The sequence below is a fragment of the Melanostigma gelatinosum genome (assembly GCF_949748355.1).
Source record: "Melanostigma gelatinosum genome assembly, chromosome: 5".
NCBI lineage: Eukaryota > Metazoa > Chordata > Actinopteri > Perciformes > Zoarcidae > Melanostigma > Melanostigma gelatinosum.
In genome coordinates, this window is record NC_136638.1 from 20916420 (window position 1) to 20936902 (window position 20483).

Here is a 20483-nt window from a genome sequence, read left to right on the forward strand (position 1 = left end):
CCAGTGTCTTGGGCCTCTTCTTTTCTTTTTCTCCCATTCTCCTCCTTTTCTATGGCCGATCAACGTCAACCATTCCTTCGCCCCTGTTATCCCGCTCCTTTATCTGCTCCCCGACCCTTTGTCCCCCTGTCTGAGGAGATGGTGGGACCCCTAATGTGTTCTATGTGTGGCTCCTTTTCTCATTCATGATGTCTGCAAAGCTCTAAGCAGTCAGTCTGATTCAGGCTGACATAAATCAGAATAGCTCGTTGATGGAGCGCCGTGTGCAATGTGATTACATTAAAAACCCAAACACAGAATACAAATAAAAGTTCAGCGGGAGAATTTGCTGATTTTAGGTGTAGGGGATTTGTTGTTGGAAGTGTGCTTATTTTTCTATCAAAGGCTGTTTTGCATTTTGATTATCTAGTTTTCCTGAAAGCAATCCAGGTGTGCCTGTTTTGCTTGGGTTTGTTTTCCTGGGATTTGGGCTTTTCAGAAAATGGCCCTGGCCTATTATTTACGTTCATATCTAGTTTCTAGGGAGGCGGGAAACCATGTCTTTGCTCGAGTGATACCAGGTCAAGTTGGAAAGACAAGAATGCGTGCCAGGGAATAGATTAGAAATCCACTCTGGGCTGAGCTCGGAGGATGAAAACACGACTAATGATAATAGTTATGATTGCCTTGCAAGGGAATTGATAACGACTTCACCCGCCTCTTTGTGCTCTCTTATGGCATCAGAAAACAATATTCGGGGTTCAGTCAGTGTCTGGCTGTAGAGCACAATGGGACGTCAGTTTTGACTTTCCCCTCACGTCCACCGCTTGACATACCACAGCCTAGACAGCCCAGTGAATGAAAAGCTCTCGGCCTGCAGTGTCTGACTGCTCAGAGTGCAGTTCTTGCCCCAGTAACCGCCATTGTTCAAGATTACTCTTCATGTACCTGTTCTCTATTTGAGAGCCGTTCCTAGTTCATTATTATGGGGAGCCAGAGATAAGGGAGGGCAGCTTCTGTATACTTGTTAAAGGGAAGATTGCGTACAATCTTCGTGCTTTAAGCTCTGTCGGGGAACACGGCAGGAGGGTCACTGGAGCTGAGTTTTAGTGCCCTTATCTAGTTCAGGGATTGTTACATCAAAGCAGTCTGTAAGGACTGTTCTTGTGTCGACAAATGTGCTCGCTCACGGGACCATGAACACGCTTAAAACACTCCTCTAGAACCTTTTCTGTGAACCATTAGTATAATATTAATATGAATCATAAAAAAATTGGACATTATGGAAATTAACTTATTACATTTTTTAATGACAGTTGGATAAGAAGGTTGCTCTGTGTTTTGTTTAGCCTAGCTTAGCATAAACAATGCAAGCAGCGGGAAAGAGTTAGCTTCCCAAAATGGTGTAATTGTTTATATTTCAATATTTCTGGAAAGCCTCTTACATATTCTTTGTAATGTGCTAATTTCAGTATTGAGCTTCAGTGATGCTGGTATGCAGATTTATCTCCTTTTTGACAGAACAAGGCTAGCTGTTTCCCCTCGTTTTCAGTGTGTAGCTAAGCTAAGCTAACTGTCTCTTGGCTCCAGCTTCATATTTGACTTGCATATATGAGAGTGGTATCAATCTTCACATCTGACTCTCAGCAAGAAAGTGAATGTATTTCCCCAAATGATGAATTATTCCTTTAATGTTGTTGGGTAAATGCATGTTTTTCTTGTTTAAATTTGTTATTGTAGGAAAAAGTAGGATACAGTCTTGGCTTTGTTTTTTCAGTATCGGGCCAAAATGTTGTCCATTGTAAATGTTAATGTGATGGCTGCTCCATTTTTTGTTTATGTGCAATAGGACAGCAGACAAAATGGGGGAGGACTGACATGGGAGTTGGTGTTCTGACTTTTCATTCGTTTGCTACCCAGTAATGATTATTTTAGCCTCTAAGCCCCAGATTTGGCCTTGTTTTGCTATGGGAAGCAGCATCAATAGGGATAGAGCAGCCTTGCCCTGGCTGAGAAGCTTGTCTGTGGCTAAGCTGGTTGGCAACGAGAGTCAGGTACACGGCACGGAAGACATTTAGAGTGCAGTCACAGGAGGTCAGCTGGGAAGTGAAAGGGGAGAAAAAGGCAGAACATTCGGTTTAGGTGAGGACTGGTCGGGATTTGCTTCTGAATTACGTACGTGTGTTCGCCTGTTGGCTGATTGAGAGCATTTTCTAATTATAGACCTTCATCGTTTGCCTTGTTAGTAATGCTGGTAACAACTCCAGAAAGCTGACTTTTGGTTTAATTTGGAGGACTAGCTATAATCCAGACTAAATCCCTTAAAGCTGAAGCCCCCTCCCTCCCTCACTGTTGGATTACGGGAGTGTCTTTAAAAGGATAAGGACCTGCTTATCACTGCTTCCCTCAACACTTGTTTGGGTTTTCAAATGTTGGGGAGGACGGTTCATCGTCACCCAACGTGGCCGGTGCGGATACGAGTCGGGGATTAGGCATTGGACAACTGAGATCAATGATAATCACAATTTATGGTTTTTAAACCCCCGCAGTCACAAAGGCATATGGATCTGAGCACATGCCTCCGCTTCCACCCCGATGATTTTTATCAGTAAGTTGATTCTAACTGAATGAAGCGGCTAAATCAGATGTCCTGCAGCACTTTGTGCTTGTTGCCTCGAATCATTTTCACACGGACATTTATGAACTGTTTGACACAAAATGGCTCCAGCCTTTGTTGCAGAGAAAATATGGATCTGAAACCACATGGATACCATGAATCCCCTGTCAACGATAAACTGATCAAAGCAGTAACAATAACAGAAAATTGCAATTTGCCTAATTTTAACATTTTGTCGATCTATATCAATTTTCACAAATTAAGAATAGTAGACAGCAAATGGACCGTCTCAGTTTTTAGTGTCAGTGGTGGTGCTGATAATCACTGAAATAGCATTGCCGTTAAAGCATCATACTCCTGTTTTTACATGTTTTCTTCCACCAAGGAATAGTTTGACATTTAGTTGTGGTTGCCAGGGATTCAGCTGAGACAAGAATCAACAAGATCAAGAAATACTTCGACACAAAACCCTCAGTAAAACTACAACTTGTACTCCTTAGGTTTTGAGGTTTTAACCAAAGATACAACATGTTATGTCTCATTTCCACTGCATGGCTCGACTTGACTCGACTGACTAATGATACCATGTCCTTTTCTCAATTTTGCTTTCCATTGCGGATAGTACCCTGTCGGTGTAGGCCGGATTCTCAGCTGATTGTGAGCTGATCGACATAAAAATATGCAGGATGTCCCGTGACGTGCTAGGGACGATTCTCTCTGACCAATCAGTGATCTGAAGTGTTTTAATTCCACCTTCTAGTATCTGCTCAGCTCGCTTGGAAAGAAAGTACCAGGTACTATCCACAACTTAAGTTATAGAAAACCAAGAATCATTGAGTAAATGCCAGCTGTTTCAGGTCTTCCTGGCTCAGATATGAGTGGTACCAATCTTCTCATCTAAGTCTCTGCAAGAAAGTGAATTGTCTTATTTCCCAAAATGTCAAACTATCTTTTTAATACTGCACTGAAATTAATGCAAACCATGAGCTGCCGAGAGGCCAGGAAAACACATGCAAACATCAAACAGTAATATTTTGACTGTAATGCAAAGTACTCTATTTGTAATAAATGAGCTAAAACATGCAAATCACTGATTTGTTAAGCAGCTGTTGCATGGTTCATGTGATATTGGCAAAGACGGGAGCTATGTTTATACTGTATATCAGGTTTATACTAACAGTTTAAACTATTTGTGTCACTCACTGCTAATGAAGTGTTGTTGGGAGTGGATGAGGTGGGGGGTGCAACAGGGGAATAGAGACCAATCTAGCACACATCGGCATATGTGTTGTTTGAGATGCTATATTTGAGTGTCTGTCTCACTGTGTGGTGGAGGTGAGGGAGCGGAGTGAACTCCTGGTGGATCCAGGCCTTGAACCCTGAGCTCTCCTCTCGGGAGTTCCAGAGAGAGTCGAGCCACATGGGGATGAGCGCAGAAATAGAAGTACCTTAGTGTTCGTACTTGTTTACGTCAGTGCCGCCATTTTTGACTCCGCTCATTAACCTGTGCGCCTGGGTGAAGCAACACATCTCTGTCTCTCTCTCGCTTTCCCTCAACTAATAACAATAACTGAGGGTAAGCATGAACACATTCAACTTGAGCTAATGAACAGATGCAACAACAGGGTGACGGCGCAGCTCTCACACCTCAAAGGCAGCCAATCGATTTCATCTGATACCAGTTCACAGATGCACCCTATAGCACTCTCCTCAAATCTAATCATGGATCCATTGAAACTACGTTAGCTGGGAGTCTACTTGCCATTAAAATGGGTTTTCAATTCCTATTATTTTGAGAGCATTGGTTAAAAAATGAACCGAGTGCAGAGGTAAAGTCACAACCATATGTCTTCTGTCTCTGAAATATGGAAAAGGGTTAGATCATCACATCGCGTTCATCCGAGCTCCCCCCTTCTCTTTTTGCTCCTCCTCTCTTCCTATTACCCATGCAGCCAGCATCCTCTCTAAATTGTTTTTGCATGACCTTTGCTACTGTAGCTCTAATTATTACCATCACACTGGCCCTGTAAGGCACACAGCTAATTATACTGGATTTATCTGAAGGGACATTGGTGCCATTCTTATAGGCATGTCTTGGCTGCCGTCGGGGCAGGTGATCTAAATCCAGAATAAGGTTAATTTGGGTAATACAGTAATAGTAATTAGAGTCACAATAATTACAAGCGTGGTTGTAATAACAATGAAGACGAGGTTATTGGTAATAGGGGTCCAAATTAACTCGCTACGCATATGCAATACCTTATGTAATTGAGAAGAACGGCGTTGCCAAACAGGAGAGGTTAAGAAGTGCAGTGCAATATGCATAATGACATAATTACTGAGCTACATTGTTGCTGTTTCCTCTGAATCGATGTTTGACAGTGGCAGTTGAAAGATGTATTTTCAAAGGCATTGTGGGATTACCCGTTAGTGTAGGTACCAGGACCTCTAGTCATTGCATCTCATAAAGAGTTGTTACTAGAGGAAGCGATATTTTCCAAAGATCCAACATGAATGAAGAGGGGCCGTTGGAGCCGTCTTTTGGCTGGCGGGCAACTCGTGTAATGAGCCTAAGAGGGTTCCAATTATTCCACTTGCGATCAAAAAGGAGAAGGAGATTACTTCTCTTGCTTTTTTTCTTTGACATTTTACACAGTAACATCTTTTGATAGGGGCTAGGGGAGAGAGGAAAAAAAAAAGAGAGAGATTGCTCGTGAGCGCCTGATATTCTTGAACAGGCTCCAGACAGTCCTTCCTTTCTAGCAGAGACAAAGCTGTGCTTTTTGCAGCTCACACATTTTTTTCTTCATTTGTGGGAAGTTTTTGTAATAAAACTACTTTTCCCAGTGCATGGTACATTAGCTTTCTCTCAGACCATGTCACCTGCACAAGACAGAACGGGAGCTTTCATATGACCGCCGGCTTTGGCTATACAGCAGACTTGATGGCTGATCGCTGCCATATTTTTCCACAGAGCTATTGTGAGGAGGCATGTTGGGTACTCACTCACTCACTGCAGTTATTTCCTTCTGCTTAACAGTGTAAGTCATGTTCCACACAATACATTGGGGAGTTCAATTATTCAATTGTGTGCAGATTTTGTCCTCTCCCTTTCATTTATTAAATTCCCAGATTACAAGTAAAAGCACATTGGAGGCCTGGCGGTAACTAAAAGGATTTCTCCGCTATAAGATATCAAACTGTATCAGCCGAGGAGAAATAAACAAAAGACAACTCCAATCTGCATCAGCACAGATAAACATCCACCCCAAGATATGTTCTTGGTAGATAACAGCTTAGTGTGTGTGTGTTTGCAACACTCACAAACAAGAGATGCACAAGAGCACAAAGCAGAGCTTTGATGAGCACAAAAAATGCTCCATGTTGTTTATGGCTGCAGAACAAAAGGATTTAAGGTCTTCAATTTCAAGAAATCAAGCTGTGGAAAGGTGGATTCAGGGTTGAAGATGGGTTTCAATTGGATAGATTCGACTTCATAACAACGACATAATTAGGGGGGGAAACAAGATATGTGCGTGTGTGTGTGTGTGTGTGTGTGTGCGCCTGTGGTCTGGGAATACAGTGCCTTGCCTTCTCCTGTGAATCCACTGCAGGGGTAGGAGGCAGAGATCCACCGTCTGTTGCTGTTTTCCACGACCCTGTATATCCCCCCGCAGTGAAAAACGATGTTTGCCCCCAAAGACGACCCTAATACAAATTAAATTAAATAAAGTCAGTGCGGCTAATCCCTGTGTGTTTCAGCAGCTGAAACACACCCCCTCCCTCACGAAGTGAGTGGGTCAAGCCCGCTGCATCTGGCCCCCTTTCCACTGGCCCTGCTCTCAAGCTGCTCGGCTCCCGGTCCCTGACGGAGACGACAGCAGGCCCCGCTCCGACTTTTTGCCCCACTGCCACTGTACCGCGTGTGTGTGTGTGTGTGTATGAACATGTGTGTTCCGCTGTAAATCTGTGTTGCGTTATTCCGTTTGTGACAGTGTTTGCTTGTTTTGCCTTTGCGCCTGTGTGCCTGCATGTAAGCATTTCTTCAAGAAAGATTTATTTTTGTTTGTGACTGGCTTACACAGTTCACATACATTTCTCATTTTTAGCTTGGGTTTAGATTTTTTTTTGTTGTCATATATTTACTGTTAAATATAAAATAAAGAGGATTCACACGTCCACATCACTCAGACAAAGTACTAAACAGCAATGTAATGGAAAACAAACAGTAGCGTCGGACCACTTAGTGTTGGATGTTGTTTTGTTCTCCCTGTGCCCTTATGGCAGCCTGTCACAGTCCTGTTAACAAGCCGGATTTAAGTGATGATGTGTAAGCAACTAATACTCTGCTGTCAATCCGGTCGGTGCTGACAGCTGCCTAGAAAGACCATCCCAAATATTAGCACCAGATGTGATGCACATTGAAGCACCAGCAAACAGGATCAAAACGCCAACTAGGCTTCCATAGCTGGATCACTGATAGGAGTAGCCTTGTGTGACGCGAGCGAAAAGATCTCGTATGCCCATCTGTTCAATAAAAAGCCCCTTTCTGTGATACGTACTTTGGCATCGAGCCCAATCGTCCACCCCTGATTTGTGCACCAGCTCTGATTTGCGAGACAAAGTGCGCCGACTGAGTTTTAGCAGCTGGTGTAAACCGATATTGTGTTTCGGGGGTTAGGGTTAGGAAGGCGGGTTGCTTTTTGATGAGCTGGAGTACATGTTTGTGTGTGTGTGTGTGTGCGCTGCGGATCTGAGCACCTGCACACATGCCCTTTTGAAAAGCTTCGTCACCCCTCCATCCAGCCAACACGCAGTGTAAACACGGTTTGTTTGAGCGAGTGGCCTGGGGTAGTTGGATTAATGAGCGCTGATGAAGTTCCACTTGTGTCCTGGGTGCTGCCTCCCTATTTGCTGGAGTGGCTGCGATGTGGTAGCGTGTCTGGAGGCGGTGACTCATTCCCTTTACCCAGTGTCAGATTAAGGCTTGTCAATAAACAGACCCACTCAATCCATCTCCGAGTGACTGCATCCGCTCACGGAGCCTCCCAGTCTGTAATGAGCTGCTGCAAATCTCCATCCAACTAAAATGTCTGGAAAGATGCCTTGTCACAGTGAGTGAGAGAAAAAGAGAGAGGGAGGGAGACGGAGAGACCACAGCAGCACCGATGTGATGTGACTGGCAGCCACCTTTTAAGCTGCTGAGAGAAAACGCACCAGGCGTCGCGCTCCACCATGTTGTGGAGCGCAAGCTGATCAGCTCTGCCCGCAGAATCCTCTTTTCTGTCGTCCTCGTGTGTTTTGAGTTCATCAAAAATGAATTCTAAGTTTACTGATTTCAAAAGTGACTCAAAGTTATGCTTTTTATTCAGTCACTGCTCTCATGGAAGCATTTAGGGGGGAAATGTGTTTACATAATCTGCAGTGTCTCTCAATGTTTATTTTTAAGGCCCTGCCCAGGGGAGGTGGGAGAAACCTTTGGGGACTCCTTGTGCACTAATTCAGCATGCTCCCCCTCAACACTGGCTGATATAGGGCACAACTGAGAAACAGAAGACGCTGTCTAGTCACTTTCTGCTAGAAATTGAATGGCTGTTAAAAACATATGTTTGTCGTGCTTATTGCCAGTGGTTCCTGGAAACAATTAAACTACCTGGATTCGATGTTACACTCAACATTTCCGGAGTCTGTTAAAAAAAAAAAGAATCACTACCTACTTTTCTCATGTGGCGCCATGCAAACATTAATGGATTTTGGGATGAGAGTGAGTGTGAAAACTTTTCAGTCTGACATCCAAATTAAAGGAAATCCCTCAAGACTTGCCTAAAGGGGAAGTTCCGGCTATTTGAGTTTGATTTGGCTTTAAGGAAAGTAAGCCGATTTCTTTCAGGAAACAGCCGAGATCGTCAAGTCTTTTTCCTCCCTCCTCCCTTTTTACTATGCAAAACCGTGAGTCGTAATCTCATAGAGACACTCTGGTTTTCTTTCTGACTTGGAGATAGAATAAGTCTGGAAAAACATGCAGACCTGAACGCTGAACAGGTGTTACATGAAGCTCCATCCAGCCTTATGTGCCCGGCGAAGCAGTAGACGCCTAGTCATTCTAAGTGGACACCATAATTCCCATCTGAAAGGCTTATCAGCACCACCCTTGTCTCTAAAGACAAAGACAAAACAAAAACACAGACCCCGGAACCCACACAGCCACCAACAGTTTGAAACATGTTGGTCCTGAGCGGTGATTCTCTGGTAAGACAACAGCTCTGACTTAAGCCTCTTTAGCGTCAGTCGACTCCGCTGGAATGCAGACGTCTGCAGAGGGCCTATTATTTAAAATCTTTTCATCATGCTGAAAGGGAGGGAAATAGCTTTGATGTTGAAAAGTTCATGAATAATGAATGTTGTTTCTATCACTGTATGTATAATTAATGACATCTCTACTAACTGGACTGCTGTGGAGCCTGTAGGCCTGAGTGACATGGAGACTGGTCTGGACTGTTGTCTCTGTTTCAGAATGAAAGGCAGCCGCATTGTCTTGTGCAGCTTCCTCTGTGGGGGTGATGCACAGGTGGAACAAGCAATAGCTTTCGTACTTTGGCCCTTTTCCTCACTTTATGAGAGCAGGGGGTGATTGTTTTCGTTGGAATGAGCAAATATTTGCTCAATTTCACACGGAAAGGCAAGAGAAATGAGGAGGAAGTGCCAGCAGGAAGTGGTGTTGTGTTTACAAATCTGTTTCATTGTGTTTCAGAGAAGCTGTTATTTAGTTTGCTCAAACAATACTCGACACTGAACACATCTGGTTAAGGACACAATTGACCTCATAATAGCCCTCAATTCACCCAGTTTTTTTTTTTTGACCAGTCACAAAGACTGCAGAGATGTACAAGCTACAGCGGCACAAGGGAGCTTTTAAAAACCCTTTCACCACAGAATCACTCACTTACAAAACATGATTGATTCCCAAATGGGCTTCTGGGTTTGGGGTGAATTGATGGGTGATGAAGTGAAATGATGCAGAGAATGTGACAGGTTATTTGTCACACATGTGCCCTTCTGTCACCATTGATTGTGTATAATTTGAGTTTGCAGGGGAGCCAGTTTATATTAAATGGTAACAACTCTCTGTATTCATCACGGCAGGCCCCCTTTAGCAGGCAGAAATAGAAAATGTAATCTCATCCACAACCATGGCTGTGCCTCAGGCACTCTTTCTCCCTTTTTACCGCTGATCCTCCCTTAGGGGCCCTGCCCTCTATAAAGGAAGAGGGAAATCTATAATCTCGCAGATGGCAGAGGATCTATGGGAAATTCTATAATGGGGAAGAAGGTGGTGATGATGGTCTTAGGGGTAGAGGGTGGAGGGTTACGGCCAGCTCACAGGCCAAAGAGCGTCTCTTCTGCCTCCCATAAATAAACAAAACTCAGCCCTGCGAGTCAGGGATTGTCGGAGCCGTGCTTTTGTAGGAAATCAGAAAGAGAGAGTCTGTGTAAGAGGCTCAAAGTGAAGCATTTCTTTTCATAGTCACAGTGTACAGGATGAGAAAGTCACCCGCAGACACACAAACACACACACACACACACTCCTCTGCATCACTGCGAAATTAGATGAGGTGAATACATGCATCTGTAAACAGGCAGTTTCAGACACTAGCCATCATTCATCTCGTGGAGTTTTTAGTTTTTTTTATAATTTCCTCCTTTCTTACTTGTCTTTTACTTTATCACAACCTAACCTAGGTAATGAAGCCTTTTCATTCTCTAACTGCTGCTGGCCTTTAAATCCCTCCCTCTCCCCATCTCTCCCTTTAGCAATGGGATATCGATAACAAGGCGCATTATGTCGAACGTTTCTTTACGCGACCGAGGGGAGTCTGCGAGCGAGCTGCAGCAACACTAAACGAAGACTGAGGCACAACCTCAAGACTGCTCGAACGCAGAATGAAGCGGCAAAATTCGATCTGACAGTTTTAATTGATTCGGTCTCGTCTTGTTCTGTATGTTTAAACTGTGCATTTTAGTGTGGCAGAAAGAGCACTTTGTTTCCGCCACAAACGTGGCTTGATGCTTTTCGTCAGCTAAATTGGTGACATTAAAGAGTCGCATCCATGACAGACATGAAACGCTCTCTCCCGCAATCAATTTTTCTTCTTTTAGATGCTCGATTGTTTTAGACACAGTCTTGTACAACCTGCCCCGCCCTGCTTTAAATACCTTCTGTTTTTAAGCAGTTTAACTCACGTCTGATGCATAAAGTTTATCTCAAATGTTTACTTTGCTTATTAAAAGATATGACTGTATGCGTCTGTGGTTAAGCAAGGTTTAATCTTGTAATTGAGTAAACGGCAATTATTCCAGACAAAGACTGCTTATCTTTTTCAAAACAGTATGTTATCAGTGCATGTCGCTGCATCTGTCCATATTTTTCGAACTTGCTTCCCTGTTTCAATGTTATTCTGTGCTGCATCAGCCTCGGTAATACATACAGTATGGCAGCTGTGTGACTTCTTTTTTCCCCCTCTCTTATCTGTGTGACATCTGCTGAACTTGTCGGGTGTTTACTGGTGTAACAACTGGTGTCTTCACTCCCAACCCCTCCTCTTCTCTCTGGTGCTCCCCATGCCCCCACGCAATGAATACACTTGCATCCAGACTACAGAACCAATTGTCACGCTGGGAGGAAGGCAAATCAAATCTTACGGCAGCAACTAGGCGAGGAGATTGCTTTTCCTCTCGGTGGCAGAGAGGCGAGAGCCCATCGTCCCTGTGACTCGGGTTTTACTGGAGCGAAAGGTGCAAAGGGTGAAAAGAGGAAAGATGCTGGGCTGCAGCAGCCGGACCGCAAGGCTCCCGCAGGTCAAGACTCACCCATTTCCTCCCCTTCACCTTCTCTCTCGCTCTCTCCACTCTCTTTCCACTTCCCTCCCCACTCATCCCGACACTACCTATCAGTCACCCAGCGACAGCGGGGACTACAATCCTCCCTCCAGTCCTCCAGATGAAACGGAACAACAATTATGGGGATAGAGTGGCTCTAGCCGCCAAACTGGGGCCGCTTAGATCACAACAACACATTGTCCAACCTGATTAAATAGCCATTTGTGGCGTCCTCGCTGTAGTTAAGCAGTCCTCATCCTCTTGCCTGAAACTTGACCTCCCAGCAAGACGTATTGACATATCCTCCAATTTGAGGTCGGTCAGAAATGTGGGGGAAGACATTACATTTCTTTACAGGAAGCTCGGGCTAATGCATCCGATTCTCCCTCAGAATAGGCACCCGAGTGACTCACCAATGCCCAAGGCTATGCCCCCACGTGTTGAGTGTTTGTTTATTTCCCCTGGCAATTTGATAAATAGAGGTAATGTGGATACCTCCACCTTTGAGTAGCAAGTCGCTGTTGTGTTGAACATGAGCTATAGAGGAAGAAATAGTGAAGCAAAAGCATTGAATACTATGAGGAGTCTCTTTTGGTTTCACCCACTACACACTTAAGAGCCTCCATGTAAAAACCCTGAGAGGGAATTGCATTATGGAGAGTACAGTTTCATTTCTGGACTGGAAGAGCTTGAGAGCTGGCCGGGGCATACTGCTTTCCTCTCCAGGCTGTGCTTGCACAGAACCTGCCATCCAAACCAATTACAGGCTGCAGCCAGAGTGACATTCACAAGAAATGTTCTATCTTGTCTTGTAAATGACGTTTTCTCTTGTTACTCATGCCTTGCATTTTCATGAGTCTCTCACTGGATGCGCAGTTGTTGGAGAGGAGGTCGTTTCATGCACGTTCACTGGGACCAAAGTGGAGCTCAGGGGAACACAAAAGACATGCATGTACAGTCGATTTTGTAGTAGATATTAATCAACGTCAACACATGATCTATGATAGAAGCGTTGTGTATATATATTTATGAATCTTTTAAGAGAAGGATCTTCTTATTCTTTGATAAAACGTGTGTATGGCATGATTTAACAATTCATGAAGTAGTATGTGTTAATCATTCATTAATAACCAATCTGAGTTGCAGTGTGTTGCCACTGCAGTTACCTTTTGATATTTAATGGAGTCAAGCTGAACGGGAACAAAAGGAGTCAGGGGTAATACAAGAGAACAAACACGGTGTGCTCCAAATTAAGAGCTAATAATAAAATGTTAATTAAATTCATTTTTATGAGTTATCCTCTCTGTATTAATGAGTTAAAGTTTAATAAGGGGTAAACGGTCAAGGGAGACAGAATGATGCTAATCTTCAGTGCAAACACATTGCATCATAATTCAGCAAGCCCCAATCAGAGGCCTGCCCTTGCAGTGTTGCCTGTCATTATCCAGACTTCCTGCAAAAATAATTAGGAGTAAAGGAAGTGAGAAGGCAAACAGCAGCTTATCGCCTGATGATTGAAGGTAGACCTCATATGCACCTTTTGAGGGTACGAAAATACAACTACATCTCTGAAATACATACAAGTTCCTGAATGTTTAGAGCAACTAAACAGCATCAGTCAGATAATAATGCCGCACAGCATGTTGTCTTTGAAGCCCTGAGTAAATGGCATCAACACCACGAATCTAAACAAACAAGGACATGTATTTGGTTGCATTAACAAGCTTTTCCATTTTTCATAGCCTTCAAACAGGTCATGGGACCTATTTGCCAGAGGTAAACACCGCACATTGCCTCCTGTGGTTTGCCGGCATCACTTATATTTATTTATGTACTTTTTTGAAAAGAGATCCAAGAAGACGCGGACGAATGTTTGACATTTCCGCCGCTTCCCTCGTCCTCACTGCTCCGACTCCTCGGCTTTGTGGATTCACTTCCACGCTGACGCCGAAAAAGTTCAAAAAGTTCAACCCCATTAACATCTAATAAGGAGCCTGCGCGCACAGTCGCATATTGAGTTTAAATCCAAATCCGTTTGGTCACCATGTATGACAGCTGTGCCGGGCCGCTGCTACCTCAACAGCAGGCCTGTGTCAAATGTGTGGCTCACTTTATAATCAGCAACTGTGCTCCAGTGCCTGCATTAACCTTCCTTATCATAGGGGTGACTTTTTTTTTTTTTTCAACAGGGCTTTGATATCGGTTCTGTAGACTTCCCTCGGAAGTCTGCCATTGACTCTCAGCTTTTTATCAGGATACAGTATCTGCGCCGTGGAATTTTAAGTGAAGGCTCTGCTTTCTTTCTGCAGAAAACACCTGCATCTTATCAAAGTTTGTCGAAAGGGTCGTATCCTGGCTTTTCGCAGGACTGGGGAAGTCCTTTGAGAGGCTTTGATACCCTTTGGCCCCCTGACATCTTAACAAGTGTGAGTAGAAGCTTGGCAGGCAGGAGGGGCTACCTGCTCAGTGTACACTAACTCCTCTGTCCATGTGCTCTTACTCGACATTCTCCTTGCTAAATAAATGTCGGAGAAACAAAAAAAAATGAATGTGGGGTGCCTTTGAACTGTGTTCTCTAATGTGGGTCAGAGATCTAGCGTATGCATATTCTAAAAGCCTTTTCATCTGCAATTGCAGAGTCAAGATTCCCCTGGTACACTCTTAACTTCTCTTGCAGTTATTTATTTAATATTTCCACATTCATGTCTTCTCAAACATGGTAAAAGTGAAGAGTTCAGAGAAGGGAAAGGGAAACTTTTCTTCTCCCTCTGTCTGCATGATCGCCTGTCCGTCCTAATGACTCCATTTTAAAGACGGCGGGCTGACCGGCAGCGGAGGGATGGAGCAAGGGATGGAGCGCGGGGAGTGTGAAGAGGAGACGAGAGGCTGCGCTCGCTGCAGCACTCTCCTCAGCTCTCAACTCGCAGTCAGCCTCTCTGTGTGTGTGTGTGTGTGTGTGCTTTGAAAGAGAATAGGACTCAGCCCTTTGAAAGTCGAGGCAGCGCACCGGGGCCTTTGTGGAAAATAACATTTCAACTGAAAGCCAATTACTGCTAACATTATTTTGGTTGCTTCCATTATTAAAAGTACCTCTCTATGTTGCCCCCCCCCCCCCATCATCCCTCAACCACAACCCCCACCCACTCACTCCCCCCACCCCCTACATCCTTGTGTTGCAGACGGAGAACTATTCCATTGACTCCAGTTACGTGAACAGCAGAGCCCACCTCATTAAAAGGTATGTGTTGATTAGGAATTGTTACCAGCACCTCGTTACCGTCGTTATCTGTAATTGTTTTATCTAATGAGTGCACAGCTACCGGTGCAGCAGTTTGCATGTGCTCCTGTATGTTTTCCGTTCGGTGTAATTGCAGTGAGATGATACGATTTTGGGATAAATAGCATTACTCCGTCGTGCGTTTAGTAGACATTTGTTGAAACGAGCCACAAACTTATTAGATAACACACAGCAGCAGAATAAGCAAGTAATGATTTTCATATTTACAGATAACCTTATTACTTTCCTGTAATTTGCTTCATTTGCAAAACATCTGGCTTAAACTGCATCAGTTTAAGGCTTTAAACAACCCCTCGATGATTAAATGACATTCACGAGATTTCTCAAGTGCATTTCTTCATCGGCTTTCAAAACATGAATAGCTTCATAAATAGGCAATAATGATGATGTTGTTTTCTTGGGTGAAGAAGTTAAGAATAAATGTTTTCAATGTGCTTTGTATTTCCTTCAACCAGAACCAGGATATTGGATAAGGTTGCAGGAATGCAGGGTTGGAGGTTGGGACGGGGGTCATATCATAATTCCCTCTAGCCAGGGTTTTGTAGCCAGGCTCATTTAGAAAATTACAATTCTTCCTTTCTACCTGCAGCTATGTAACATTCCAGTCATTCTTTTGTTTAAGGGCCCTCCCGGCCTTTCTTAAAAACCTATTATGGCAATTTCCCTCCCCCTCCGGAAAAAAAAAGATTCCCGGCATTAATGTAAACGAAGAGCATTCAAGTGTGGGCCTCTGCAGCGCACGACAAAGAAATCCCTCAGGAGCCAGTGAGCCTATGGTCTGGGACAGGTGCAATTACAGTGATAACATCAGAGAGCAGGCATTACCTGCAATCCTCTCCCCTAGGCTGGAAAATGTGAGGCTTGGGTCCGGGAATGCAGCTACCTTGCACTGTCCTTCACTTCTGCTACCTTTCTTCTTGTTTGCACACATTTCTTGACACTCATTTTCTCCTCCGTCCACGCCGTCCTCCCCTCTATATCAACTCATCCATATGTGTTTCCTCTCCTACAAGAACACATGTTGTTCATATATTCACCCCTATTTAGTGTTGTTTGTAAAGCGGAATTTGTTCCAGTGGGATGGAAATCAAATGAAGGGAAATCATGCTGTTACCGTGCAGCTGTTGATTGTGCCCCCCCCCCCACCCCACCGTCTTTATTGACTGTGAGCCCCAAACAAGACAGATGCTCAGCTTGTATGCTTCCAGCGTTTCCTCCATCCATCTTCCTTCCAGGAATTCCTGATTACTGCGGTATTTGTTTGATTGTAGTGAGCGAGTGCCTCCTGTTTGTTCAATGCTATGTCCTTGAAGTCAGAGCATCCATCCAAAATGTCCTCGTCTGAGACACCCCATAGCTGCCATGCTATCTGTGAAGTTAAAAACAAAAAATGTGCACCGAATCCAAAAAGGCTTTCAACAGATTTAAAACTTCCTTCTTATTTCATGGTCACTGCCAGCGTAGAAGCTGGGGCGAGGCTTTGTTCTTTTTCAAAAGCGTACAATTTAACGAAGACAACAACAACCACAAAATCACGATTCGTCTGTTTGGAATTCATGGAAACAGACCACGGAAAAGGGCAAACAGAAAGGACATGAACAAAGGGAGAGAAAGACGGACAGCTCGTCACAAACCATCAGAGACGCGGGAACCAAGTAGAGCGTGTGAAAGAAGGTGATGTGACAGTTAATCAACAAATCCCTCTCCTCCCTTCTGGCCCCCATGTAGCACGTCGACGTTCAAAGACCTGGAGGGGAACAGTCTGAAGGACAGCGGCCACGAGGAGAGCGACCAGACCGACAGCGAACACGACGTCCAGAGAGGACATTATGTTGACACGGCTGTCAATGATGTGCTGAACATGACTGTCCCCCCCAATGTTTGCCAGCTGCCAGACCAAGGTAAGAAAAGCTGTTACTTGTACGCGAGTGTGTGCGCGAGCTGTACGGGGGGAGGATTGCGACATCCTTTGGAGTGTGTTCAGTTTCGAGATAAGACCGCTGTGTATTCGTGCGTGCACCGCAGTGTGTTTTTATGCCACAGGAGCATCTTTTAAGGTGCATTATGCCCATTGCGAGCTTCAGATGTGCAAGTTTGAATAACATCACAGTTTTCTTTTTCGTCTTTGATGTCCTGCTCGAGCAGCTAATGTCAGGGATCTCTGACAGCTAAGGCTACCCTTTGATACAGGCTTAAGCAACATTATTGACTGATAGTAGCCATGTCTGCCAACTTCAGACGCGCTTGAATGGCAGCAATCAGGCTCACAAAGGTAGAAGGTGGAAATCTACATATCTCCATGTGCCCTCATCCATTATTCAGTCGGACCATTTAGCAGGGAATTAATGTTGATGTTTCATTTTTGACTCGCCGTTTAAAAAGACATCCACTTGGTTGGCAGAAGTCAGTGTAAGGGTCATGTTCGTTCTTAACTACTGCCAGTCAGACTGAGGAAGAGAGTGGGTCAGTAAGAGGGAGAGAGAGAGAGAGCGGCGAGAGCTGTCTGGAGCACACCAGGATGTTACGATATGCACCTGAGGGTATTTACCCAGCTCAAAGGTAACACCACATGCACAGGTGTAACAGCTCAGCAGAACGCCAGAGTCGGTCTCTGTGTGTGAAAAAGTGCAGACATTTTAGAAAGGCTCACATGAGCAGTTTTATTCTGAGTGAGGTGGCAATACCGGACATTTTATTTTAAAAGTATACTCTTGAGGACAGCACTCACAGAAATCACTCGCAGTATCTGAACTGTACATTTGCACTGTGCTACAATTTGGGAACCTGTGCCTAATTTAGTTTTTCTTCCCTCAGTTAATAATATCAACTAACACTTTCCAGTCTCTCACTATTCCACTCAGCTCATATAGGGAAGACCTTTAAATGAGTAAGAGGTGACGAAAAAAATGAATCCTAGGTTGTGAAAATGCATAAAGGATTGAAGATTAAGGGATTTGTTTTGTGTTTTATTTGTCTATTTTTATCGGCGGATTGTGGATTGTGTGGGTGTGGCTGGAGAAGCAAAAAGACTGGAAGGCTCTTCCTTGTCTGGTCCTTGGCACGTTTAACGAACCAGATGCTTCACTTGGAGCAATTTGGCTGTTGATGCTGTTTGACTGGGGAATAATACGATTAGGCAACCTACACTTCGTTTCACCTCGAGTACAGTCACACAAATGGACCTGCCTTCGCGGCACGATATTCAGATAGACGTTAATCGGGTCAGGAAGTGTGGCGACCATTAGAATCAACTTGTACCGGCCATTCCCTCGACGGCTTCAGACGGTAATGAGCAATGAAAAGTGAACTTGCTTACTTGGTTGCCAGCTGTAATTACTTCACAACACCCCCCAAAAATCCTGTGCCTTAAAAAAAAGCGCACGCGAACAGGTCTTCTAGTGGTGGGATCTCATTATCGGAGACAATTACAAATGATGTACATGAGGAATATTACAAGTGAGGAGAACCCTCTGAGGCAGTTATTTTTTCATTAGCACCACCAATGCCTATCTGTTTCAGCAAAATGGATGCATGCCTCCGGAATGTATAATGCATCGCCACATTGCTGGTAAACAGAACAAGTGGCTATTTCACAGTGCTGTCCATTCATTTGACCAGAACAAATAGACGATAACAAAGTATCTGTTTGGAATTACAATTTGGTGGGTTGTTATTGGCTTTTTTTTTCATTAATTTTTTTATTGCACTCAGCTAAAGACTCGCTGTTTGCCCTCAGTAAGGACTCAACAGACTGGCGTCACTGGAAGCTTCCCATCCCTTTGTTGAGAACGTCAGTCAGCAGCAGTGGTCACACCAGAGAGTAATGAGCTGCTGTTCATAATTATTAAACGACTTGACCAAAGATCCCGACACGTGCAGAAATGTAATGACGTGGCAAATGAAATCGTCCCTATTACCATCTCAACGGTGCAATTACACAGTTAAAGGGCATGGCGGGCTGACAGAGATGGGCAGATTCAGCATGACGCATAGTTGAATCCGTCTCTGCTGTTGTGTGAGGATTTCACGTCATCAGATTTTTCTTTTTGTGGTGCTCCTCAGGAGAACACTCGCTCTTTTCCCTCCATTTTATTCTCTGCACAGTCACTTGAGAACGAAGGCAGAAATAGAACAGTTGAGGTTTTTATAATACGAGAGCCGCAGTGGTTACGGTCATGTGATGATGTGGTTTCACTCTGAGCTCATCTGTCTTAATTGACAAAAACGGACACTATCTGCTGGTGCTATTGTGTGTTTGCAGGGAATTGCCAGAAAACAAATAGACATGTTCACTAAACACCCCGCTGCTTAGATGTCTTTTGGGACCAACTCTCTTGTGTAGTGCGCCTCTTCTGCCAGCGAAAGCAGAAAGAAAGTTGAGAGACTGCAATTGCCAAAGGACAACAACACACACAAGCCGAGGATAGAAGTGCCTTGTGTTTTGTGTGTTTTTTATTGTTCTGTTTTCTTGTGTTAAGTGCTGAGAACAAAAGGAAGCTTGAAGAGGGATGGAAGAAGGGTTAAAGTCTCGGGCTTTTGCTGTGCAAATGTTTACCATTCCCAGTACCATGTAAAGGTGTTGTTTGCCCAGGAGACAAGCCGTTACCTTCACACAAAGACCCTGCATCCCCGTTGTGTGCTTTCATGTGGGAATCCAATTGTGTGACGAGATTCAGCCGCTAACTCGCCCTGCTCTGAATCACAGTGGGCATTTTTATTTAGCAGTCTGATATTTGGCTTTTGTCCATCAGAGTTCTGCTTTTTTTTCCCCCTATCACTGATGATGTTTCAACAACAGCTATTCATTATTCCTGCGCCAGGTAACTTTCAGCGAAGTGCCTGTGAAGAAATCTTTGACTCAAATCGAAGCGAATGCCTCTTTGTTGAATCCCTGCCAAGAGTCTAAAGAGGCGTGTGTGCTCTTTTTGCAAACCTGACCTGAAATATCCTCACCCAGTGGATTAGATTAGGAAGTATCTGAAGAACAAATTACATTAAATCTCTTTGAATCTATAAAGGAGGGGCTATCTTTAACATGTAATGGCTCCATCATATCTGCCAATAGAATAGCGATGGACGATATCGCTGTAGCTGTAAACTGAGGAGAAGAGCCATATGAAATGAATTTGTCTTTGTCTTTACAGGCATGTCTGTGAAGTTAGGGGGATTTGGTTGAAATGTGCGACATGCTAGCTTTGGCTCTGTAGAACCATTAGTGTCAAAGGAGAAGCGAGGGAACAGACTCCGAGGGGGCTGGTGACAAAGAGAGCGAAATCTATTTTTCTTTTTTCAACTTCCTTCGATTGTCATAGCTCACACTTTAATTCCTCCCGGATATGGATGAGCCGTGTTTTTTAAGGATTAAGATTCATGTATTGTTAAATCGCTTGAGTTATCTCCGCGGGACGGAAAGGGAGGGCATGATGTCGCTTCACACTGTCCGATTTAGCAGTTTAGAGGGTTCTGGTTCTTTGTTTTGGAATAATTTCCAGGTCAATGTGTAAATTTTCCTTAAGAAAACCCGATAAAAAGACCTGCCTCTTGGCTTATTAGACTCACAAGGATCCAAGACTGCTCAATTAGGGAACAGGCCTCTTTTATTTCTGACATATTCCTCAGCCTCCACCTCTGGAGAATATATCTCATCTATCTGTTAGCTCCCTTTGGGTGTGTGCCTGAAGCTGGAGCCCAGGAATGGAAGCCCCCTACGTG

General features: G+C 44.1%; 1 protein-coding gene across 3 annotated transcripts in view; it reads left to right on the plus strand.

Annotated features, from left to right (window-relative positions):
- Positions 1–20483, plus strand: part of pcdh19 (protocadherin 19) — a 53231-nt gene that overhangs the window by 13746 nt on the left and 19002 nt on the right. For all 3 annotated transcript variants that reach the window (XM_079268199.1, XM_079268201.1, XM_079268200.1), the window contains exons 3-4: positions 14653–14711; positions 16500–16672. In XM_079268199.1, the coding sequence (XP_079124325.1) occupies positions 14653–14711; positions 16500–16672 (232 nt within the window). The remainder of the gene's footprint in view (positions 1–14652; positions 14712–16499; positions 16673–20483) is intronic.